This window comes from Bos taurus, chromosome 3 (genome assembly GCF_002263795.3).
Source record: "Bos taurus isolate L1 Dominette 01449 registration number 42190680 breed Hereford chromosome 3, ARS-UCD2.0, whole genome shotgun sequence".
Lineage (NCBI taxonomy): Eukaryota > Metazoa > Chordata > Mammalia > Artiodactyla > Bovidae > Bos > Bos taurus.
The window spans coordinates 118,443,126-118,468,909 of NC_037330.1; the positions used below are offsets into that span (position 1 = coordinate 118,443,126).

Below are 25,784 nucleotides of genomic sequence, written 5' to 3' on the forward strand. Positions count from 1 at the left end.
CTTCAGAGCCTGCCCATGCGGAGGGTTCATGCGCGTCTCCTCGATGGGATGCTTACATATTAGCTGACTCATTGGAAAAGCCCCTGATGCTGGGAAAGACTGAAGTCGGGAGGAGAAGGGGGCAACAGAGGATGAGATGGTTGGATGGCATCACTGACTCAATGGACATGAGTTTGAGCAAGCTCCGGGAGATGGTGATGGACAGGGAAGCCTGGCGTGCTGCAGTCCATGGAGTCACAAAGAGTCGAACGGAATTAGCAACTGAACAAGAACAACAGCAAAAGAATGAACACCAACTCACAATCACAACGAGGAACTTTAAAGTATCCTTCTCAGTAACTGACAGAAAAAGCAGACCACAAAAATCAGGAAAGTAACAGAAGATCTGAGCATGCTGATTAACATATTTGACTCAATAGACACACGCAGAATTGACGAATCTCAATTATTCTCTTCAAATAAATATAAAAATCTATAAAATTGACTATATCATGATAAAGGAAAATACAAAAAGTTTTTAAAAGCTGAAAGTAAATAAGAATTCAGTGACCATAATGAAATTAAAGTAGAAATCAGTAACAAAAGCAAAATACTAAGAAACGCACAAAAGGCTGAAATAAAGAAATAAAATAACCCATGAGTCAAAGAAGAAATCAAAAAGGAAATTAGCTATTATTCTAAACTGAATCACAATGAAAATGACATTAAAATACCTATGTGATCCAGAAAAGTCAAATATAGGTGAAAATTACTGCTTTAAGAGCATGCATTATGAAAGAAGAAAATCTGGGAATAAATTCAATGACGTAAATATTTGTCTCAATTACTGAAAAAAAAATAGTAAATCCAGATAATAAAAGGAAATACTAGCAATAAGATCAGAAATTGATTTTTTAAAAGAATATCTAATAGAATGAAGAAAATCAAACCTGGTTGTTTGCAAATATTAAAACAACTGTCCCAGAAAGTCCAGTGGAGAAAAAAAAGAGAAAGAATGAACAAGCGATGTGAATGAAAGAGACATCAGGATAAATCCTACAGACACCACACAGATAACACAAGGGTATTTAAAAACCTACACCAGTACATTTGAAATTTTAGACAGAAAGAAAAAAATTCTGAGAAAAACTAAACACATCAAAACTGACACAAGAAAACTAGAAACTTTGAAGAGTCCTACATCAGTTGAGGGTATAATTTAGAAATCATCCTTAAGAAAACTACAACATGGGTTCACCAATGAATTCTTCCAAATATTTAAAAAAGAAGTAACAACACAACCTTAGATAAACTCTAATCCATTGAAGATCTGACAACTATGGCCCAAGGCCGTATCAATCTGTGGCCTCACTTTGTACAAGTGAGACTGATTTTTACAAGTTTAAGTGCCTGTTTTTTTTTTAAAAAAAAAAAAAGGAAGAAAAATATGCAATGGAAACCATATATGTTCCACACAATATTTACCATCTGACTTTTAAAAAAAATTCTGTCAACTCTAGGAATAGAAAAAGAGGATAATCTCATTCCATTTTAAGAGGCCAGTATAAACTTCATATTAAAATTGAACAAAGACATTTCAAGGAGAGAAAACCACAAACCAATTTCACTCATGAATTTAGATGAAAAAAATTAAGCAAAATAGAAGCAAAATGAATTCAGATAAAAGAAGGATAATATATTATAATCAAGTCAGACTTACTACGAAAGGTAAGGCTGGTTAACAGAAAGTATTCAAGAAAATTCATCACATTAATGAAACAAAGGGGGGGAATCATACAATTAACAGATGCAGAGCAAAATGTAATATATTGTTGTTTGTCGTTGTTGTTTAGCCCTAAGTCACTTCTGACTCTTTTCGACCCCTTGGACTGCAGCTCGCCAGGCTCCTCTGTCCCTGAGATTTCTCAGGCAAGAATACTGGAGTGGGTTGCCATTTCCTTCTCCAGGGGATCTTCCCGACCCAGGAATGGAACCCACATCTCCTGCATTAGCAGGTGGGCTCTTGACCACTGAGCCACTTGGGAAGCCCTATAATGTATTAAGTCCAACCAAATCAAAGTGTCATTTTCGTAGACTGAAAAAGATCAAACATCTGCATGCCATGTGGTTCAACCTAGTATTTTAACACTGACTCATGAGAAAATTCAACTAATAAGGACAGAAGAGAACTGCATTGGTCTGATTAAGACTGTTACAGAAAACCTAACGATGAAATGTTGAAAGTATTTCCCTTGATATTCAAACAAGACATAGATGTTCACTACCACTAATTCTGTTTAACATTTGATTGAAGGCCCTAGACAATTCACTAAAGCAAGAAAAATACATAAAAAGTTTAAAACTTGGCAACAAAAAAATAAAACGTCTACTATTCACAAACAGTATACATTAATATCCCAAAGAATCTACAGATAAACTAGAATAATAATAAGCCAACTCTGAAAGCTGTCTAGAGACACAGTGGCTACACAAAAACTAACTGTATTTCTAAATACAAACAAACGGAACAATTTTTTAAAGGCAGCCCATAAAATATCTAGAAGCAAATCTAATAGACAATGTGAAAGAACTCTGCCCCGTGGAATACAAAACAAAAAATGTGACTGAAATAATTAAAGAAGACCCAAACATAAAGATGTATCATATCCACGGATTGGAAGATTAAAACAAACTGATTTTATACACAAACCAGTGAAATGCCAATTGAGATCCCAGTAGGTATTCTGTTGAAATTGAAAAGCTGATTTTAAAATTCATATGGAAAGGCAGTGGGCCAAGAAGAACCAAGACAGTCTTTAAAATGATTCAAAAAAGCTGGAGGACACACAATGCCAGCTGTTAGAAGCAATCATAAAGCCCCATTAGTTACTCTGTGTTCACTGACACACAGATAAAGCCCAGGAACAGACCCACGTGTGTGACCGTGACTGCGGACACGGTGGCAACATGGAGCAGTGGGGGAAGGATGCAGCTTTTAACAAGCTGATGGGCCAACGGAACATCCTAACGGGAAAACCAGCCCTCGGTCATTACTGCACGTCCTATTTTCTTAAAAAATCAATTATAGGTAGACCACAGATCCATTTGGTAAAATGACACTTCTAGAAAACAATAGACTGCAAGATCCACCAGTCCATCCTAAAAGAAATCAACCCTGAATATTCACCGGAAGGACTGATGCTGAAGATGAAGCTCCAATCCTTTGGCCACCTGATACGAAGAGCAGACTCAACTGGAAAAGGTCCTGAAGGTGGGAAAGATTGAAGGCAGGAGGAGACGGGGACGACAGAGGATGAGATGTTTGGATGGCATCAGCAACTCAATGGACATGAATCTGAGCAAACTCCGGGAGACGGTGACGGACAGAGAAGCCTGGTGTGCTGCAGTCCATGCGGTCATAAAGAGTCGGACATGACTTAGCTACTGAACAACTACAACAGGAAATAACAGGCTCTTTCCACTGCACTCGAGCAGGCATAAATAAAATGACCAGTCGCTGGACAATGTGAAAATTAAGAACATCTGTTCATCAAAGAGCATCATTAAGAAAGTGAAGAAGCAACCCACAGCCTTAAGAGAAAACAGCCAAGGAAACAATCAACAAAGGATTCATCTCTCGCCTATGAAAACAACGACAAGTCAGTAGGAAAAATAAAGACAATCGAGTCTCTTAAACGAGCAGAAGACTTAAACAGCCACTTCAGCAAAGGGGACATCTAGCTGTTTGATAAATATACGACAGGATGCTCAGCAAATTCAGTACTTGTGGAAATATGAGATGTGTCGCAGTGGCCAAAACAAAAAAGGAGCCAGAGTGCCATGCGCTGGCCAGTGGGCAGCCAGTAGGTCTCTCAGAGCGTAACCTGGCACAGGAAATCCGAACACTGGGCTCACGCACACCTTATCAAAAGAATGCGTGGGAGGATTGCGTGTAAAAGCCCCAGCCTGAAACCACCCAGGTGTCGTCAACAGACAACAGATACACTGTGATCTGCGTATACAATGAAATGTCACACACCCAGGCAAAGGAGCACACAGCTCTGAGTCACGTGGTGTCAGTCTCACAGACAAACCGTTAAGGGAAGAAAGCCGGACAGAACAAGCAGATGTTCTGTGGCTGTGTTTATATTAGGTTCAAAACCAGGAGAGACTGATCCAAGGTGTGAGAAGCTGAAAAGGAGGTTCCCGGGGGGGCAGGGAAGGGGCTGCATAAGGGCTCCTGGGGCCCCTGAGTTCCCCTCTCCCACTCTGCACAGTGCTCACCAGCGTTTTCCTCTCGTGAGAATCCAAGAGAAGCGCTGACGGCTTGTGCGTCCAGAGAAGACGCGCGTCTTACCCCAATACCAAGTGCACTCAGCAGTGGGAACCCTCAGGTAGTGCTGTGCGTGGTGGCAGCGGCAGTGAGAGGGCTGGAAAGAAACCCAGGACCCACCCAGTGCCTCCTTAAACGAGCAACGTCACCCCCACGCACAGCCATAAAAAAGAGTAGGAGATTGTTCTGTACTAATTTGGGCTTCCCTTGTGGCTCGGCTGGTAAAGAATCCGCCTGCAATGCGGGAGACCTGGGCGGGGAAGATCCCCTGGAGAAGGGAACGGCTACCCACTCCAGCCTTCTGGCCTGGAGAAGTGCATGGACTAGTCCATGGGGTCGCAAAGAGTCAGACACCACTGAGTGACTTTCACTTTCACTTTCTGTACTAATTTAGAACAATCCCCAAAGAAAAAAGTTTAAAAGCTGGGTGCCTAAGCATCTGCAATCTACTATCATTCATAAATAGAGATTGGGCAAGAGAGAACACCTATGCATTTATTTTTTTAAAGTTTATCGATAGACTTCAGTAAAAACGGAGTAGACAGGCAGAGTTCCCATGTGCCCCACCAACCAGCACCACACTCCGCTCCCCCGGCAGGGACTGTCACACAGCTTTTTTCGGGTTAAACTTCCTTCTGATGGCTGCGGGACAAGGCACACTGACAGACACGTTCTTGGTGAAGTGCCGGTGAGTTACAACACTTCGGGCGTGCAGCCGAGTGACCCAGTTTACAGATACCTACTTTTTCAGATTCTTTTCCATTACAGGTCATTACAGGACGCTGAACACACTTGTTAAGAAGCTCCTGTGTGTCACAGCTGAGATGCCACACACAAGGGGGATCCTACGGTATTTCCTGTCTGTCGTAGTTCACCTAGTGTGATCATCTGTAGTCTAACCATGTTGCTGCCCGCGGCAAAACACCATTCTTTATACTGATAACGGTATTTTTAAGTGAGGTCACTGCTCCCTTCAGATCCCCTCGTATCCACCCCAGGAGCCTGTCCGGGCCCCGCGCTGCTCTGAGTCCTCACATCTGTCTCCCCGAGCTCCCCTGGGCTGTGCATCTGGCTGCCGACGACGCTGATGGTCTGGAGGCGTGGGGCAGGGGGCCTGGGCAGGTGTATCATAAGATGCACCTCTACAGGGGTTGGACGGCTGGCATGGCCAGGGCTCGAGGCTGCCCATGGGCAGGAAGATCACAGAGGTAAGGCGCCATTGTCTCCACACAAATCAATCAGAAATTCCCGGAGAACACACACGCCCTCACGCCACCGCACGGGCGGTACCAAAGGGTGAGCGGGCACAGCAGGAGCCCTGAGGGGACGGGGCAGACGGCTCCCCGAAGGCACAGCGACCAGGCACACGCTGGCCTCAGTGGCCTCACCACAGGACACACAGCCTAGGTTCAGGTCGTGGGGTGTCTGCCGGGCTCGGACCGACACTGGCACGCCTCGGGGCCTCCCTCCCGTCTCACCAGCAGGAAGTCCCATCGACAGAAAACTCCAGGGAAAGGAAGCTGGCTACCTCTCTGAAAGAGGAGGAGATTAGGACTCATCAGAGTAAACAACGTGAGCCCAAGTTTGGCAGACGGGGAAAAGAGCTGGGGCTTCGTCCCAGTTGCGTGTTTGGCGACGGGCAGCCGCGTCCCACGGCCACTGCTGCTGGTCCTCCGCTGGGGCCCCACGAGCTTCCCACGGCAAAGGTGCGCGAGCAGAGCCTGCATCCGCAGAGCCCGCTTCTGCCTCTAGACAGACGGGCGCACCCCATGGCCCTGCCTTCCCAGGAACTGCGCGAGCCCAGGGGGAAACGGCTGCTTCGGCCCAGGGCCCCAGCCCCGACAGGACCCACGACCAGCTTGGAAGTGGCCCAGCTCGGGACGAGTGATGACTCACAGAGCGTGAGCGCTGCTGGCTTGCCTTTCCTCACTGCTGTCTCTGCTGGGAGGGAAAGCGACAAAGGGGAGAACGGCTCAGATACCTCCTCCCTGCGGACGGGCGAGGACAGAGAGAAGTGGAGGTGGGTTTATGAGTCTCTGGCCTGGAGTCCAAGGCAGGCTGGAGGAGGGCACCCCACAATGCCCATGCCCTGGGGAAGCGGCGCCTCCATCCCACTCACCCACCAGGTTCCGGCTGCTCACAGAGGAGAGCGGGCTGCAAGGGGGGGTTGCAAGCTCAGCTCCCAGCTGGGGGTCCAGGACCCCAGGGGCACGGGCTCACCCTTGTCCCCAAGCAAACCCCCCTGTGGCCCCTTGGTGTGCCTCGCTGGTACCCCGAAGCTGGTGTGTCCCAGGGGCAGGGGGCTTCCTCTCCCTCGCCTCCCTGCTCAGCCCCTTATTCCTTCCTCACACCCCAGCAGGCCCAGGTCCCCGCTCCCCTTCACTGGGGCGGGACCTGAAATGCGTTTCCAGCCCCTGCAGAGCACGCGGGACTCTACTTCTCCAGGCTGACCCTCAGCCACCCCTGCCGCCAGGACGGGTGTCAACATCCAGTGGCGTGAACGTTGCAACTCCCATGCTGCTAAACAAGGAACCATTCCACATGCAGTCTTTCTGTGTTTCTTTTTAAATCCAAAACTAGAATTTGATAATCAGAATTGAGGTATCATTCTATAAAAGGCGAGACAAATTCGTACTTTTTCCAGGCCTTTTCTTAAATCTGCCGCAGCTGTCACGGAACGTCTTTGGGTTTGGATGAGTATAGCTTAGAAGTGACAGAGGCCACTGCAATCAGGGAGGCTCTGAGCTCAGTCAATCTAGGAGATTCCAGAAGCTTCCAAAGGATGAGGGAGGCTCAGCCACGAACAGCACTTCAGCCAGTGGTGGAAGGTTCCAGAGCCAGACGCTCAGGTCACGTGGGGCAGGCCCAGCAGCTCCTGTCCCCGTCTGGCGTCCACTAGGACCTGAGCTTCTGCTTCCTAGGGCAGAGTTTTGTTTCTAGCAAGCATGCTTGTGTAGAACTCACTTGAAAGGGAACCACAATAATTGTGAAGGCAAAAGAGGATGAGATAGCTGGATGGCATTGCTAATTCAGTGGACACGATCTTGGACAAACTCTGGAAGATGGTGGGGACAGGGAGGCCTGGCATGCTGCAGACCACGGGGTCACAAAGAGTTGGACACGACTTGGCGACTAAACAACAAAATGGGAAATCTATGGATTTAGTTGACATAAAACTGGAAAATATAGACCCTGGCTTTGTACAAAATATGGGTGAAGATGTTTTCTTGATCAGTGATTTTAACCAATGTCTTCAAATGAATGTTAAAACTCATACCTCGAGCCACCTGTCTGCCCCGTCCAGGTGGAGTCCAGCCACCCTCTGGGGGCAGAGGGTCATACGTACCCCTCCAGTGTGTGGCTGTCCATGCAGGGGTGGCAGGCCAGGCCCACCCCTTTCCAGGGTAGAAAGGTCTGGATTTTGACCATGAATACGGGGCCACCTTACACGGATCCCTGTGCCCCTCTGCTCCAGTGCGGGGCTCCCAAAGGAGGAGACACGGGGTTGTCCACCTGCCACATGGGCAGGTACCAGGTCCAGTGGCCAGTGTCCTCCTCAAGGGCGAAGGCCTGGTACAGTGCAGCCCCCACTGGGAGGCACCACGGCAGGCTCAGAGCCCAGCCGTCCTCCCGCGGAGGCGGCCCGGCCAGCACACAGGAGCCGGGGGACACATGGCTGCTCGGCCCAACGGCTAGGCCAGCCTCCCTGCCCACCCCCAGCGCCTCCAGCTGTTCCAGAACTGGAAACGGTTGAGAAGCACTAGAGTTATGTTCTCTCAGACAACACGCAATGTGAGAAAGGCTCTTTTCTTCTCACAGATAACACGGATGTTTGAAACCGTACCCTGAGTCAGCGCAGGCTCACCCCGTAGGAACACACACGGGAAAGGCCTTAGAAACAGCATCTCCTCTGGAACCACAGCTGCTGAGGCCGTGTCTGTGCCAATCGGTCACCGATCCACTCATAAGAGGGTCCACGTAACGTGGACTAGAAGCTGGAGTTTCCGGTTTAGAAAGTGGAGTGCCTGTAAACGCAAAGAAACCCTCGTCCCAAGGGTCTCAGGCGCCAAGTCCTTGGCCCCATGGGAGCTCCGAGAAAGCCCAGCTGAGAGCTGAAACGTCCACATCTTGGTCCTGGCCAGAGCCAGCGGCCGTGTGAGCCTGACACTGGGCAGAGGGGCCAGCCAGTGCAGCACGAGGCGCTGAGACGAGAGAGGAAGGGGCAAGAAGGCTGGACACCGGGAGGGCAGAGCGGGGAGCACACCCTGCCCAGGGGTCTCTGTCTGCAGCACATCCAGGCAGGGATAGATGGATTCCCGAGCCTGAGGTCTCCCGGCTCCACGCAGCGACTCATGACCCACCAGGCCCTGCTGACCCCGCCTCCGGGACCGCTCCGGCCCCTCCGTGGAACCCAGCGTGACCAGTTGGCCCCTCACCCGCTAGTGTGGCCCCAGCCCCCTTTCCACACCACCACAAATGCACAGATAACCAGGGACATAACAGAAGGGAGCCTGATCCCAGAGATGGAGGGCAGACAGACAGCTGCACTCTTCTCAGAGGCCCCAGTGGCCCTGGTAGGGGTGGCTGAACTGGGCGCCTTGCCGGCCACTCAGATCTCAGGCAGTGCGTTTCCTAAAGGCTGGGCTCCTTAGGACGGAAAAACTTCAGTGGGGTTTCAGCACTTCCAGGCCAGGTCTCCTGCGGGCACTGAGTTCAGATTCTCCCCTGCGATCCTCCAGCCTTCACCTGCCTTGGCTCCTTCCCAGTGGAGCTGATGAACTGGAGACGAACACCCACACCTTCCAAAAAGTCTTTAAGGACATGGACGGCCAAAACCGTATCCAGCAAAGAAGCAGCTCCCCAGGGTGCAGCGTCGTCTGGGAGGACGGGGACGCAGGGACCCCACAAGGGCCCAGGTGATGGGGACCCCACGTGCACAGCCCCCAGGCAGCAGCCGCCTGCACCCCGCCCCCACTCCAGAGCCTCAGACCCCCCGTGAGGAGCACCTCTCTGGCCTGTCCCTGCCCGGCAGCCACAGCTTGTCCCTGCTCATGTACCGGACCTACAGCTAACAGGCGACCACAGACACCCACCAGCGGCCGATGCGATCCTGACCCGCCGCCCGGTCTTTGTCCCATCACCCTCAGTGACTCGATTCCAACACGCACTGAGCGTCCGGCACGGCAAAACACAAAGGCCCTCATCTCCAGCTTCGGCTAAACCTCCTAGCGAAAACCGCTGCCCTCCAAGGTCTCCGCCCTCCCCAGCGCCTTCCCAAATTTTCTAAAAGCCCTTTCCGTGTATTAGCACCTAAGAAAGAGATCCATGACCCCACCTTCCTCCCGTTCCCTGATTCTTTCAGTGGGAGTGAAATAAAGCAGCCAGCTCCCCGGGCCCAGGCGTGACAGGTCTGGATGAAAAGCCACGTGGAGACCGCAGGTGTTCGGGCAAAGCGCTGGGATGGGCGGCTTTTCAAGCACAAAAAGCGGCAAGCAGGCTTGCATTCTGTGTGTCAGACCCTGGTGGGGGCGGGGCCGTAAGAAACAGTCAGCTCCTGACCTGGATGAAATCAATAAAACGTGTGAAAATGAGGAGCATTAAGAATTCTGAATCATGCTGTTCAACCCTGGAGGAACTTTCGCTAAATACATCTACTGCAAGCAATGTGAACACGCCAGAGAGGGCCCTTTGTACAGCACAGTCCAGTGAAGCTGTGCTAAGAGCAGACTCCGTGGACTCTCTTGCAACTCCAGCAGCACCGCACAGATCCTACTGAATCAACAAGTCAGCGACAGCCGCAGCTCTAACAAACGCCCAGTTTCTACAAAGGACGTCACAGGGAAATTCAAAACAGTTAAGAAGGAATAAACTTGGCTATGAATGCAAACAAGTCAAAACAGAATCTTTAGCTCCTGGAACAGGAGGCCTTCCCTTGGCGTCAGCACCTTGAACAACTGCACCATCAGAAGCGATCTTCTACCAGACGGCCTCGGAGTTTAAAGGCAAAAATAACTCGCCATCAGTCACAAAAGTTCCCTCAGCGAAAGAGGCTTGAAGACAGGGCTCAACAACAACAAGTCATCAAGATCCAGCGAGGGTACAGTATTAGAGGGCACGAGGGAGCCCCAGGAGAATGTGGTCTTGTGCAGAAAACGAAGCCCCCAGGTGCGAGCGCGGAACAACCTCTAGCAGGATGCTGACACCATGTCACAGAAGTCCTTATAAACATTACTGCAAACAGAAAAAAGCAGCAGATGTAGCAGATATGTACTTTTCTTAATATCACCTTTAACCAAGCCTCCCTGCTACCTTTCAAAAGTATCCAGTGTTTGTAGAAGCAAGAGAATGGCTGTGACACGGAACACTGCTTTTCATCCTAAAACCCCAAAAGCGCTGAAGGTGCGCTGCAGCCTGGAATGCTCCGGTTCTGAGTCAGGATTGTCCCATTCGAGCAGCAGCAGCAGGAACCCTGTACCAAGGAAGAGAAGGAGGAGGGCTGGGGGACACACAGCCTAAAGCCCAACAGGGCGAGGCCGCCGTCGGACGGCAGGGCTTCTGACCTTGACAACGGCCAGAGCTGAGAGCCCGATGCAGCTCTGCCGGGAGCCTGCCGGGACCGAGCGCGCCGGAGGACCAGTGTCTGCACCAGTGTCTAAGAGAAGCCAAGTCCACCCCTCTCATTTCTGCTTGTTTTGTGGGGGGTGGGGGAGATATGAAAACCACACGATAAGGTCTCTCCATCACACCCCGCTTAGCACTCCCTGTCACAGGCTGATACCCCTCCTCTCACCAAGTGGGGACGAGAAAACCCATTTAAAAACACAAAGCCAGAGACAGCAAGGAGATCCAACCAGTCTATCCTAAAGGAAGTCAGTCCTGAATATTCATTGGAAGGACTGATGCTGAAGCTGAAACTCCAATACTTTGCTTACCTGATGCGAAGAACTGACTCCTTGGAAAAGACCCTGATGCTGGGAAAGATTGAGGGCAGGAGGAGAAGGGGACGACAGAGGATGAGATGGTTGGATGGCATCACCGACTCGATGGACATGAGTCTGAGCAAACTCCAGGAGTTGGTGATGGACAGGGAGACCTGGCGTGCTACAGTCCGTGGGGTCCCAATGAGTCGGACACGACTGAGCAACTGAACTGAACTGAGAGACGATTCGACAAAGTTCACAGTCATTTGCCTCATTTGATTTTTTTCTTAATCATTTTCCAAAAAAAAAAAAAAAATGTTCAGTTTTGAATCATGGTCTCGTGAAATAAGCAAATAAAGTGGAAATGAAACAAAAGGTTTCAACCAAAATCTCTCCCGTTAACCTGTCCAGGCCCTCAGCCAGCTCTAAGCATCAGCAGAGAGAAGCTCAGAGAAGTTCAGAACCACACTCGAGACACAGTGGAAACATGCTGGGAGGGGACAGGCCAGGGTCCCTTCTCCAGGCCAACAGGTTCTCAGAACAGCCGGGGGTGGGCCCGTGTGGACCTGGGCACAGCAGACACGCCTGCCTCTCCACCCTCTCCCTCCTCTGCCAGCCCACTTTCACCTCCAGGCCCTTCTATGCCCCACGGGGCAGTGGAGCTCCTGCCCTGCGCCCAACTCTGCTCACACGTCCCTTCCGGGGGCCCCTACCCCCGGCCCATCTCCTCTCTCCCCATGAACCCCACTGTGTTGAGGTGGCTTCATGCTTCTCTCCACCTGGCCCGGCCCAGGCACCCCACATAAATGGTCGGGATCCACTGCTAACTGGTCCAGGGTGCCCAGCATCTGTCCGGCAGAGGGGCCCATGTCCCTCAAGGGCAGACGACCAATTCTGGTTCCAGTTTGGTCTCTGAGTAGATACCTGGACTTGCCCCAAGCCCTGAACGGCCGTCAATACTGGTTTCCTCGTGGACAGAACAGGAATGACCGAGTTCTATCTCACTTCCCGGGCTCCCCAGGTGGTACCAGTGGAAGAGAAACTCCCTGCCAATTCAGGAAGTGAAAGAGAGGGTGACTTGATCCCTGGGTCAGGAAGATCCCCTGGAGGAGAGCGTGGCAACCCACTCCAGTATTCTTGCCTGGAGAATCCCCATGGACAGAGAAGCCAGGCGTCCATGAGGTGACAGAAGAGTCAGACACGACTGAACGCCTTAGCACACATGCCCGCATCCCACTGGCCAGGCTCATCGTGGAAAACCACGAAGTAACCATAAAGCACCGTTCAGAACCACATCGCTCTTCATTCCAGGCCCCTAAGAGCACAGCAGGGTCTGACTAGCAGTAAGCAAGTAACCAATGTCGATTTATTACTATTAGAAGCTTGAAACCTCTATTTTTTTTGCAGACAGAGCAGCCCTGGCCCTTCACAGCCCAGCACCCACCTGTCCACCTGCCCCTCTGCTGGGCGCCTCAATCACCGCCCTTCTGTTCCACCGACAAGCTGTGTGCTGTGGTTTCTAATGATCCTGGCTCAGGGCTTTCTATGTCAAACACATACCGGGAGTTCATTCTTAAGTTTCAATATCATTAATCATCCAACATTCAGCATCTCGGAATTCAGAAATTTGCATTTCTACAATGGTGGTTTTGAAAAAGAGGACATAAATGCAAATGTTCCACAAACCGTATAAGAATTTTCAGAGAACTGCCAAAATAAACCATCAACGCTCCATTGACAGAGAATTTTCTCAGCTCTTCATAACGACTGAGCATTCGTGATTTTTAAAAGACAAAACACAATTTGAGGATTTAAAGGAAAAAAAAAAAAAAGAGGCTGAAAAAGAAGCTGTTATGTCTCCATGATTTCCAGAACAAACCTTGACTGATTAAGATCCTGGATAATCATGGCATGGAGGATCCGGGCCGCAACAATTCAGGAGCCGAAACTGCGCGGGCGGGCACCCGGAGGAGCCTGGGGCGCACGCAGCTGGGAGACTCGCCGGCCGTTTCTGCACCCGCCCTGGAGGAGGCAGAAGCAGGTGCTATGAAGGGCCCGTGAGCGCCTCCTTCCCCAGGGTCAGGCTAAACAGCCAGGCTGCCCCTCCCACAGGACACCTGCCTCCACTGGTCTCCAGAGCCCTGGGCTTGCTCTGCTGGATCTCGAGTCTGTTTCTGTGCTCCACAGGACACTGGGGACCCGGGCTCCTCTCCCTGTGTCCCCAGCCTCGGTCTTGTCCAGAAGCCCCTGGGCCTGCCGGCCAGCGGCTGGGGACTCGGATGCGTCAGGAAGAAGCTCTCCTCCGGCTCCCCGAGGGTGTGAGCACAGGTCTCCTGGCCTGAGCCCCGAGGACTCCACGGCTGGGGACTTGCCACACCCAGATCCGTCCTGAAGAAGCTCTCGCCCCCTCCCCCGTCTCCTGGAGGCCGTGAGCACAGGTCTCCGGGCCTGAGACCCCAGGACTCCACGGCCGCACCTGCTGGCTGCACACCCGCCCCCCGAAAGCCCTGGCCTGGTTCTCCCGTGGCCTCGTCTGCAGCCTCTCCCGGGGCCCCAGCTCTCCCTGTGGCCCAGCGCCTCACACAGGGCCCACGACCCACCACCAGCAGCTCAGAATCAATGTGCCCTTTGTGTTCCCTGCAGGTCCTCAAAATTCATTTCCTCCCCTTGAAACTTTGCAATACTCCTGAAACATTCCACCCTTGCACAGCACAATCTAAAAGACAGAAAAGTGCATCCTTCTGAGGCCATTTCTAAATTGAAATATAATACAACCCTGGTGGCCAACCGAGTGGAAAGAAACAAGACTCAAGATCCAAGAGGCCAAGACCAGGGCTCGGGCTTGGGCCGGTGGAGCTGAGCGCCTCCTCCCGGGACCTGCAGGATGAGAACTTCACGGTGGTCGGAAGAAATCAAACTATGTCGAAACTCATCAATCACCAAGTTACTGTCGACGCAGACGTTCAGCTGCTTTCATGTGGATGAGGCATTTCAGAGTGAAGAGAATGCTTACAAATCAGAGTGTGGTCCAAACTAAAACACAGGTCTAAAATATACAGGTTTCCCTCAAAATGGCTCATCATGTGTTTTAGCAGTACGCAAGCCTCTCACCTAGCTCCCGGGAGGGTCAGGACACTTGAGTGACTGGATCCCAGTCCTGCTCGGCCAGTTTCCTGTTGAGAGTGGGGTTCGGATGCCCACGCGTGCTCCAGGGGACTGCACACAGGCTCCCTAAGGTCTACAGCCCTGCCTCCAGACGCCCTCTGGGTGGAAATGTCACTGCGAGGAAGCTGAGCTGCTCGGGGTGGGGCGGGGTGGTAACAACGTGGCCGAGGGACAGCCTCTGGTCCTGCTCTGAGCCAACCCAGGCCCCCACCTCCCAGCACACTCGGGCTACGGGGACGACCACAGCCTGTCATCTGAGGAACACGAAGGCAGGGAAGGAGGGGAGCCTGTGCCCGGGCCCTCAGTGTGGGAGAGGGACTCGCCTTCCACGTGGAGGTCCCGCGTCCTCACAGCAATCCCCCAGCCCCGCACAGCCCCGCAGAAGGGAGTGCAGCGCTGGGGCGGGAGAGGCATCGCGTCTCAGCACCTCTCCTCACTCCTCCTGCTCTCAGAGAGTTCTCTCAGCCTGAGTCAGGCCGGGCCGCTTCCTCGGGCCGCTCACAGCATTCGCAATCATTATTCAGAGCAATAAAAGCCGCACCAGTCAGCAGTTTTACGTCAGAGCGCCAGGGCCGGGCTCTGGCAAAGTGCAGAAGGAACAGCAATAAAACCATAACACGCGCCTCACCCAGCACCAGAGGGGGTCAGCGCGGGGGCCGGGGGAGAAGACCTCCGCTCGCCAAGTGAAAAGCTCGTTTCATCACCGGGGCCAAGCCGGCCGGCTCCGCGGCGCCCGAGGGCCACACAGGGGCTGTGGGGCTGCGGCTGGGAGCGACGGGGGATAGCCAGTGACGCGGCGGGGCTTGCGGGCGGCCAGACAGACGGACACCGCAAGGCCCAGGGAGGCAGAGCCGGACGCGGGACCCAAGGGAGGCTGGGGCCGAAGACGGGACGGGGAACCCCGGGAGGGGCCCTGCTCTGAACAGCAAACCGAACATGTTCAGTGTTAACTACTCTCCTCCTCCCGCAAATCCACTAAAACGACAAGACACAAACACCAACACGAGACTCGCAGCGAGTCTACACGGTGGGAACACAGTGGTGTCAGCCGAGGGACAGGGAGGGACTTCCTAGGAGATGCCCGTCTGGGGATCCAAGTGATGGAGGATCACCACGAGCGAGCAGGCGGTCACCCCGGCAGGCCACGGGCTTGCGGACAGGGCAGATGGGCGTGCAGACCATCGCTCAGCCCAAGCCCCAGCCTGCACCCACCCGGGGCGGGGATGAGGGGTGGGCCGCAGAGCAGCCGGGAGAGACACGCCAGCAAGCCCACCCTCACGTCAGCAGATGCTACTGCTGGGCGTCAGCTACCCAGGCTGCTCCAGGACTGCCCTGGGAGGAGGGGGCGTCAGACCGAGAGGAGGATGGGGGCCAGGCCCATCCACCAAGAGGGACACACGCAGCAGACAGGACCCGACCACAGTCAACAGCCACGGGCGAGGCCTCTGCGCAAGACACAAGGACCCTGGGAAGGAGGGGAAAGCAACACCCTGCTAGATCTCTGCTGCTCACAGGGACCAGCCTCGAGGAGGAGGTCTGTGATGCGAAGATGCTGCTGCTGCTCAGTCGCTTCAGTCGTGTCCGACTCTGTGCGACCCCACCAGGCTCCCCCATCCCTGGGATTCTCCAGGCAAGAACACTGGAGTGGGTTGCCATTTCCTCCTGCAATGCATGAAAGTGAAAAGTGAAAGTGAAGCCACTCAGTCGTGTCCGATTCTTAGTGACCCCATGGACTGCAGCCCACCAGGCTCCTCCGTCCATGGGATTTTCCAGGCGAGAGTACTGGAGATAAGTGGGTGGAGAAGTGTTTGTCAGCCAAGAGAACCCAAGGACAGAAACACTTTTAGGAGACTGATCAATTCTGGGGCAAAGGGGCACGAAGCAGAGAGAAACAAACACACAGTATTTTGTTAGGAGACTGGGGCCACCAGGACACATTTGTTAGATTTTAAGCACTGAAAAACAAAGCCACAAACGTCTTATTGTAAAAGAATACCAGAAACTATAATCATAAGAGAAAGTACACGCTTCTCTAGAAATCAAAGAGACAAAGAAGATAAAGTTACGCTGATGTAATCAGTTAATCACTGATTTAAGTAACTGAGGTTATTATGTATAGATAACACATACAGAAAAATGCATACATCCACTCCTACATACAAATACACTTGGCCTTTGGACAGCATGTGCTCGAACCACCACACAATCTGCTTATAGCAGGGTTTTCTATGGTTAGTACCACGCACAGCACCACACCATCCGCGACTGGCTGAATCCACAGACTTGGAATCACAGATCCAGGGTAGCCAACTTCCGATGCGGGGAGCCAACTATAACCCACACGTGGATTTTCCACTGTGCGGAGGCTTGGCACCCCTGACTCCCAGGCTGGCCCAGGGTCAACTGTACATAATGCACATGCATGAGAAAACTTCACAGACAGTATTGACGCAGACACATAGACTTCATTAGATTCAAAAAAGAGTGAGAAAAAAAAATCCTCTTCAAATGCCTACTGGCATGTATGAGATTTATGTCTATAGCAGCTCATAAAAAATCTGGTATCACCTCACACTGGTCAGAATAGCCATCATCAAAAAGTCTACAAACTATAAATGCCGGAGAGGGTGTGAAAAAAGGGAACCCTCCTACACCGTTGGTGGGAATGTAAACTGGTGCAGTCACTATGGAGAACAATATAGAGGTTCCTTAAAAACTATTGACAGAACTGCTATATGACACGGCAATATGCGGACATAGATCTAGAGAAAACGGTAATTTGAAAAGATACCAGCACCCCAGTGTTCACCGCAGCACGACTCACAACAGCCAGGACATGGGAGGAACCTAAATGTCCATCAGCAGAGGGCTGGATAATGGGCAACGGAATATCACTCGGCCACTAAAAAGGATGAAATCATGCCATTTGCAGTGACGAGGATGGACCTAGAGACTGTCACACCAAGTGAAGTTCAGTCAGAGAAAGACAGACATCATACAAACTCATTTACAAAGCAGAAGCACACTCACAAACTTAGAAAACAAACTTCTGGTTAACTAAGGGGAAAAAGGTGGGAGGGACAAATTAAAGAGTTTGGGATTAACATACACACGCTACTATACATAAAATAGATAACAAGAAGGTCCTTCTGCATAGCACAGGGAAATCTACTCAAAATTCTGTATTAACCTAAGTGGGAAAAAATCTGAAAAAGAATAGATATGTGTGTGTATATGTATAACACACACACACACACACACACACATATAACTAAATCACTTTGTACACCACAAATTAACACAACACTGTAGATCAACTACACTCCAATATAAAATAAAACTTCTAAAAATGTGCACCCTCATTTATACAATAATGCAAATTCAAACAATAAATTTCACCTGGCATGCTGAGAAGAATGAAATAAAGTGAATCCACCTAGTGCCTGTGCAAATGTAGAAAAATACATATGATCATAAACTAGGATTAAGGAGAGAAGTTGAGACAGAGCTTCTGGAGCCACGTGCAAAGTAAACAAAGTTTGCAATGCAGGTGCCCACCCACCCAGCAATTCTACTGCCTGGAACTGATCCAACGGAGATAGTCACAAAGTGTGCGAACAAAACATATGTATAATAATTGTCTGATGATGATCTGGGGCTGTTCTAAATACCACATAAGTATCTACCTGTAAGCTACCAAAAATAAGTTAGGTTTATGTACATACTGACATCAAAAGATGCTCATAAGGTACTAAATGGAAAAAAAAAAAATGAAACACAGAATTCCACAGGTAGAATGATTATCCTCTATTAAAACATTTCTTCACACACCCTTATCTTCAGACACAGAAGGAAGGCAGGCTCCCCAGCTGAGTGGGAGGGAGTCCACGTTCACCCCTTTTGATCCAGACTGTTAATTATATTTTACACTCTGTATCAATCAATACATGAACAATTTAAATCAATAAAGGCTTCGTATCTAAATACAAGTGGGAACCCTGCTCTTGGAACTTCAGACAACTCTGTTCAGGCCAGGAGAGGACATGCAGGGGCCCGATCCCCAGGGAGGAGAGCAGAGCAAGCCCCTCACTCTCATCCAGTGGGGACCCCAGCCACACTGACGGAGGCAGGGCCTCCAGGACACCCCACGCCTGCCCGAGTGGACTCAGGACGACAGATGTAAGTGGCCCAGAGGCCACACTGCAGTGGACGGTGAGGCTGGACGAGCCAGGGCTTGCTGCCACTGGGTGGCTGGGTGACTCAGTGACGGGGCTGGAGAAGCCTGAGCATGTGTCCCCGCATGCTTCTGAACCCGAGAACCGCACAAACATGCTCCCTGATCCCACCCAGCCACGAGCTCTGTGACCCTGGACCGGTCACCTCTTCCCACCAGGTGGGGGACGTCGGGGCCTGTGAAGACTCGCTGTGTGCAGGATGTGAGCGCCGTGCCTGGTGAAGCCCTGGGCACCAGGACTGATGCCCGTGGGCGCCCACCACCGAGGGGCACCAATCGTGTCCAGCCCAGGGGCAGCCCACCCCCACGGCCCCCAGAATCAAAGCAGAGGGAGAAGGAAGCGGCTCTCCAGACCACACATGGCCCTGAGCTCATCGCCTCCCTGAGGTACTGGGGAGGTGCGTGCTGCTCAGGTCAGCGCGCGGGTCAGGGCCAAGCCTGGACCCTGACTCCTGAGAGGCCCCATTCGTCTTTCTGCTGCTGAGATGGAGAGCCGGCTGCCCGGCCCACGGGGCAGACCTAAACCAGCCGCGCTCGTGATCATGAACACAGAGACAGACCCGGGACCCAACCGCCACAAGGACCCGGGGTCCGGCTTACCTGGATGGCTTTGCGAGCTCATTGCGAGCAGCGGCTTCTCCTTCAAAAGATTCAAAATGGCTCAAAACTTCCACGTAAACAAGAGGTCCAAGGAGCCCGGAGTCCGAGCGGCACATGCAAGTCCAGCAACGGGCAGGGCCGGCCCACAGCCACCAAGCACCCTGGTCTCGCTGACCACGTCGTGGGCCCAGAAATCCAGAGGCGGGTGGGGATCTCCAGGGGCTCTTAGAAGACAACCTGTGCAGGCAGAGAAAGGGGCGGCTTCGGTTAGCAAGTGCAGCCAGGACCCAGTCAGGTATGTGCCTCCCCGCCCCTTCCGTGGATTGCTAAAACACTCGCATGGATTCACTGTTTCTAGTCCGACAAACTACAGAAGTCCTTACATACAAATGAGTTCCCTTCTGAGAGCCCATTCGTAAGTCTGCTTTGTTCATAAGCCCAACCGAGTTCATCTACGTACCCAACCTTACAGATGTCAGACACGTGAACTAACTTATGTGACTTGACGTGTAAACGCACATTTGCATCTTTGAAGAGTCAGAGTTCTAAGGCTCATAGGTGGGGGACTTCCTGTACTTGAGGTTCTGTTAGTAAATATATATATATATGGATATGTGTAATAATGTATCTGTAGCGCAAGCTCAGAACCATTGACGGAAAACACTTTAAAAGAGAAATCACTCGAAGCCCACCCGATCCCCCCCACACACATTTTTCCATTCTCGTGATATCCCCAGCAAAATTTCTATCTTACACGGCGGCAATCTGAGAGTCGGTCTAAATTCAGCTTTGCTCATTTGTGCCCGAAATAGTTTCCCAGGTCTCCACCTTCATGATAACCATTTCCTCGATGCATTCTTATGCTCTGATTTTAAGAGGACAACACACTCATCACAGGAAGTGTCTAAAGCGCCATCCCAATGCCGTGACACACAGGGAGACGCTGGGCAGCATTGTGACGCGTGTCCTTGCAGCTGGGCTCTGTCACCTTTCCCCGCACAGACTGCCGGCTCCACAGCCGGGCACCCTGCCCTCTCTGCCAGCATGATGGCTGGGAACTCCCCAGCGTCAGGATCCGCGCTTGGGAACACCGCTCTGAGGCTGTGCTGGGAGCCGCCTGCCTCTTCCCCCACCGCGGGCGGCTCTGACAGCCCTGGCCGTCAGATCACAGGCCCCGTCCCCAGACCCCGGGAGGGTGACACCTGACGGACACCAATCCTCTTCCCAAGTCCAGCCTCTTCCCCAGATCACAGTCACTAATGGAGGAACCCGCAGAAACAGGGGCACGCACGCCCACCGCTGAGCGTCTGCCCTGCAACGCAGCATCACCTGGGGCTCTCTGAAGTCCTTGCTGTGATGAGCATGTGTTACAGCTGGAATGTAGACATAAACTGAGAACACAGTACTCATGAAAATCCTCATCCTGACCCTGGCCAGGGTTCCTCTAAGGCTTATTATCTGTTCCTGCAACAGTGTGACAAATCCCTGTTCCTGATTAAACTGTTCAAGGATTTCCCCCCCTATTGCTTATAACCAAAGGCCTCTAACCTATTTATCATGTAAAGAACTAAATCCCAAAAGGTGTCTGCTTAGGTGGTACCCAATAACACATCACTGACCAGCATCTTTACGATTATTATTCTATACATGGTTACTTCCTCAGGAAACACAATGACTTATCTCACGTTCAGAGTTTTTATTCTTCTCTTGAATAGATGAAGGAGATATAGCACACATATACAACGGAATATTACTCAGCCGTAAAAGACAGCAAAGCAAAACAACACCGCTTGCAGTAACACGGATGAACCTATAGGTTATTGTACCAAATGAAGTTAAGACAGAAAGAACAAGACAAATGCCATCTAATACCACTTACATCATCTAAAATAAGACACAAATATGTCTGCATAACAAAAACAGACTCACAAAGAGAACAGACTTGTGGCTGCCGACTGGGGAAGGAGGCGTGAGGGAGGCACAAATCGGGAGTCCTGGGTGAGCGGATGCCGACTATCAATACGCACAGGAAGGAGACAAAAGGCCCTGCCGTATAGCACAGGGAACCACATTCAACCCCCGTGACAAATCAGAATGGGAAAGAGCATGAAGAGGGACATGTCTAGGTATAACTGAGTCACTCTGATGTACACCAGAAATTCACCCATTGTAAATTAACTGTACTTCAGTAAAACTTTAAAAATAAACAGAATGTTTATTCATCTCTTGACCAGAAAGAAACGTCGCAGTCTTGAAAGCAATGTAGGTGGTATATTTTGCAAACTCTTACAAATCTCAGACGGCAAGGAGATCAAACTAGTCAATCCGAAAGGCAGTCAATCCTGAATATTCATTGGAAGGACTGATGCTAAAGCTGAAGCTCCAATACTTTGGCCACCTGATGCAAAAAGGCAACTCATTGGAAAAGACCCTCATGCTGTGAAAGACTGAAGGCAAAAGGAGAAGGGGGCAGCAGAGGATGAGATGGTTGGATAGCACCATCGACTCAATGAAAATGAATTTGAGCAAACTCCTGGAGATAGTGAAGGACAAGGAAGCTTGGCATGATGCAGTCCATGGGGTCACAAACGGCTGGACACGACTTAGCAACTGAACAACAACAAATCTCTGTATCCTCCACCCAAAAGTCACGACTTGGCTGGGTATAAAAGTCTTGCATCACAACTATTTCTCTCTCAAGGCCTTGGCTGCCGTCCCGCCGTCAGACACAGAAAACCTCTGACCAGCCAGGCAGCACTTCCTTTCCAGGGAACCTCTGGGGGCTGATTTCTGATGCTTTCTTCTGTCCACATTCTGCCAGGATTTTGTTGTTACTTTAATCTTGAAATTCAAAAATGTTGTCAGAAGATGTACGGTAAGAATCTCTTTTCATTTATCTTGCTCCAAACATGAACCTTTCAGTACACACAGGTCTTCTCTTCTGCTCAGGAAAATGCTCTTTGATCGCGTTTTGGTGACTGCTTTGCTACACCTGTTTTTCGTGTCTTCATAGCTTCCCCACCATCTGGCGGGAACCAAAAACCCATCGTATCTAGCTTCTCAGCACTGGTGCCTCATGCTTTACTCTGCACCCCAAGTGCCCTTGCCCGAGTGTTCTCCATGTCACTGCTGCAAATTCCCATGATCTCCACCTCATTCCTATGGCTTCTCATACAGATTTTAACTAAACCTTAAGCTCTTTGTCTTCAACCATCTCCTTTATTGACTCACTCCAATACCTTCTCCTCTCAGCTGAGTCCCTCCTTATGGCCTCTGCTCTGTGTGTATTTCTAGCCAAAGCCTTCTGAAATGTCTTTTTTTCTGATTCTGATGACTGTTCTCTTCTGCTTTCAGGAGAGTTGCCTTTCCACCACATGCCAGAATACCTTTTGACACTCGGTGGTAGGGATTTACTTCTGTTTGTTTATCCTCAAGTGAACATAACTGTGGTCTAGATCTGAGTTTTGCCCAAAGACTGTGTACCTCCGGTCCTACCCCTTCTCTGTCCACGGTAACAGTGGCTAAACACTTGTCAGAGCCATCCCTCTGGCAGCTGACATGCACAGAACCCAAGATAAGTGCTCAGCGTCAGCAAGCTCTCAGCTAGCACAGGGCTGGGAGGCTGGGACAAACCAAATGCAGACAGAACGGGACACAGAAGGACTGCTGCAACAGTTATTATCTGTATAAGCTCCTTCTGTATTAAGAAGCTTCTGCTATAATACAACAACACACTCTGGGAGAAAACTCACGCTCCAAAAACTTGCATAAAATACCAGGGTTTATGGGGGAAAAAAAAGGTTGGAGCAGACTCTCAAAAACTGCAGTTTAATAACTAGGATACTACAAAATCAATACTAACTCTAGTTTTAAAATCATCAGTTTTTAAAAAGACATGTAAAATTCCTGATAAATACGATGTCCAGCAAAGGCAGAGTTTTATAAAAGGTGGCAACAGTTTGATGAGAGAGGTTAAAAGGAAGAACTGAAGCTTCTGGGTCATGGAACAAGGGACAGAATGCATGAAGATGGAGAAAACCACGCAATAACCAATTTCGAGAAAGAGCACAAGGCCAACACGAGCAAGAAGTAGGAGCCGTGGTGGCGCAGGGGGAGGGCGTGTGAAGGCACCTTCCAGGGTCCTCAGTGGTCACACCCCGTTCCTTGAAGTTAAGAAGCATCGCTGAAGCAGGAAAAGCCAAGTCAGACCCAGCTCGACGTCTGCATCACACCAACAATTCCCCACCAGGTACAGGAAGGACACGAGCTACTCTGAGTCACAAAAACATGCCGTGTTCCAGGGCGGGATGTACGTGAAAGAACCTTCCCAACCCCAGTGGATTTGCTTCTTGCTGCCGCAGGAACAAAGGACCACAGACTGAGTGGCGTGAAAACTACAGAAACGCATTGTTCACGGTCAGAAGCCGTGAAGTTTCCAGAAATCTGAAGTCCGGGTGCTGGCGAGGCCGACCTCCCTCCAAAGCTGCAGGAAACCTGCCCTGGCCTCTTCCCACCTCTGGGGACTGCTGGCATCTTTGGGGTCCCTGGGCCAGCAGCTGCAGGGCTCCAGACCCTGCCTTCCTCATCTCTCGTGTGTCTGCCTTCACTTGGCTGACTTTCCAGGACACAGTCACCCAGGATTAGAGGCTCAGCTGACCTCAGCACGACTTCGTCTGTTACACCTGCAGGGACCCTGTCTCCATACGGGGTCACACTCTGAGGTGCTGACCTCAGCACGACTTCGTCTGTTACACCTGCAGGGACCCTGTCTCCATACGGGGTCACACTCTGAGGTGCTGACCTCAGCACGACTTCGTCTGTTACACCTGCAGGGACCCTGTCTCCATACGGGGTCACACTCTGAGGTGCTGACCTCAGCACGACTTCGTCTGTTACACCTGCAGGGACCCTGTCTCCATACGGGGTCACACTCTGAGGTGCTGGGGGTTAGGACTGCAACATAGCTGTTGGAAGGGAGGCACAGTGCCAGCCCTAATGCCCAGGACACAGGGTGCCCAGGCCTTCCCCAGGGGCTCCCCGCCAGCCTCGCCAGCCTTGTGTGAAGCTGACGGTTCCCCCATCTCACAATCCCCTGCACTGCAACCAGACCACATCCCACACAGGTCAGCTCCCGCTGGATGCTCCTAACACCACGAGGCAGAGAGGCAGAGGGTCTGGAGAGCAGCCCCACGTGGCACAGGGACCGACAGAGACTCTGTGCGTCCAGGGAAGGCAGCGGGGCAGGGTCTCCCGCCCTGCTCTCAGCTGAACCTCCGGATGCCTCATTTGGCCCGGGTCCTCCGACCTCAGCCACACCGAGCCTGTCGGGAGACTCTGCACCCTGGGTCTCTGAGAGGACTCAGAGTCCTAACCAGAAACTTCCGGCCCACAGCTGAGAGCGCGAGCAGGAGAGCCAAGGCTACCAGTGCGCTGGGCCCCAGACTCAAAGCTCAGAAACAGCACTTTAATATGGACGTGACCGCAAGCAAGAGACCTGAGCTCGCTCTGCCTCAGCGGCTCGCCTGTAGAGATGGGGATGACGGAGAACACTGCACTGTGAGCGCCACGGGGTGTGAAAAGACAACACGATGGTGCCGGCACAGGAGGAGCCGCGTGTCAGGCCCGGCACACGGGGAGCATCCAAATGCCAGCTACCGACACGCCGTCATCTACTCCAAACCAAGAGCTTCTAATAAGGTTTTGACAACCTCCTTGGGAAACATCAGAAGTCTGCTTCTAGTCAAAATAGAATAATACAGACCAGATTTAGTCTCCCACACGAAGCACCTACAAAAGACAAAATCTGTGTGGTTTCCAGACACTGACATCAGGCGTGGGGCCCTTGAGGAGACACACACCTGATGAACTGCCCAGGCGACTGAGAGCGTCCACACAGCAGCACTGGGTAGACACAGAGAATGCCCAAAGAGACAGCGGCTTAGAAGTTCCCAAACTTGACAAAAACCATAAACCACAGGGCTTCCCTGTGGCTCAAACAGTAAAGAATCTGCCTGCAATGAAGTAGACCCACGTTCGATCCCTGGGTCAGAAAGATCCCCTGGAGAAGGGAATGGCTACCCACTCCAGTACTGTTGCCTGCAAAATCCCATGGATACAGGGCCTGGCAAGCAACAGTCCATAGAGTCACAAAGAGTCAGACGTGACTGAGCAATGAACACTTTCACTTGCAAAAACCCATTGATCCAAGAAGTTCAAAAAACTCCAAGCACAAACATGCTATGAAGATTACACCAGGCCAGAACATAATCAAATTACTTAAAACCAATTTTAAGATAATGTCCTAAAAGCAGTTGGGAAGGAAAAGTCACATCACAGACAGAAAAAGAAATAAGAGGAACAGCAGATTTCTCAGTGGAAAGAATGCCAGCCAGAAGACAATGGGGCAACACCTTTCCGTGGGACACTCATGCACACGTGCACACACACACACACACTCACACACACACACATTCACACGCACACACACTCACATACACACACACACACACACGCACACACACACTCACACATACACTCACACACACACATTCAC

At 51.2% G+C, this 25,784-nt stretch overlaps 1 protein-coding gene across 7 annotated transcripts in view; it reads right to left on the minus strand.

Moving 5' to 3' along the window:
• The window catches only part of HDAC4 (histone deacetylase 4), a 291,684-nt gene that overhangs the window by 221,680 nt on the left and 44,220 nt on the right, over positions 1–25,784 (minus strand). For 6 of the 7 annotated variants that reach the window (XM_059885255.1, XM_059885254.1, XM_059885252.1 and 3 more), the window contains exon 2: positions 19,232–19,468. In XM_059885255.1, coding sequence (XP_059741238.1) covers positions 19,232–19,253 — 22 coding nt within the window. In that variant the 5' untranslated portion in view covers positions 19,254–19,468. The other variant, XM_059885253.1, reaches the window with a different exon arrangement.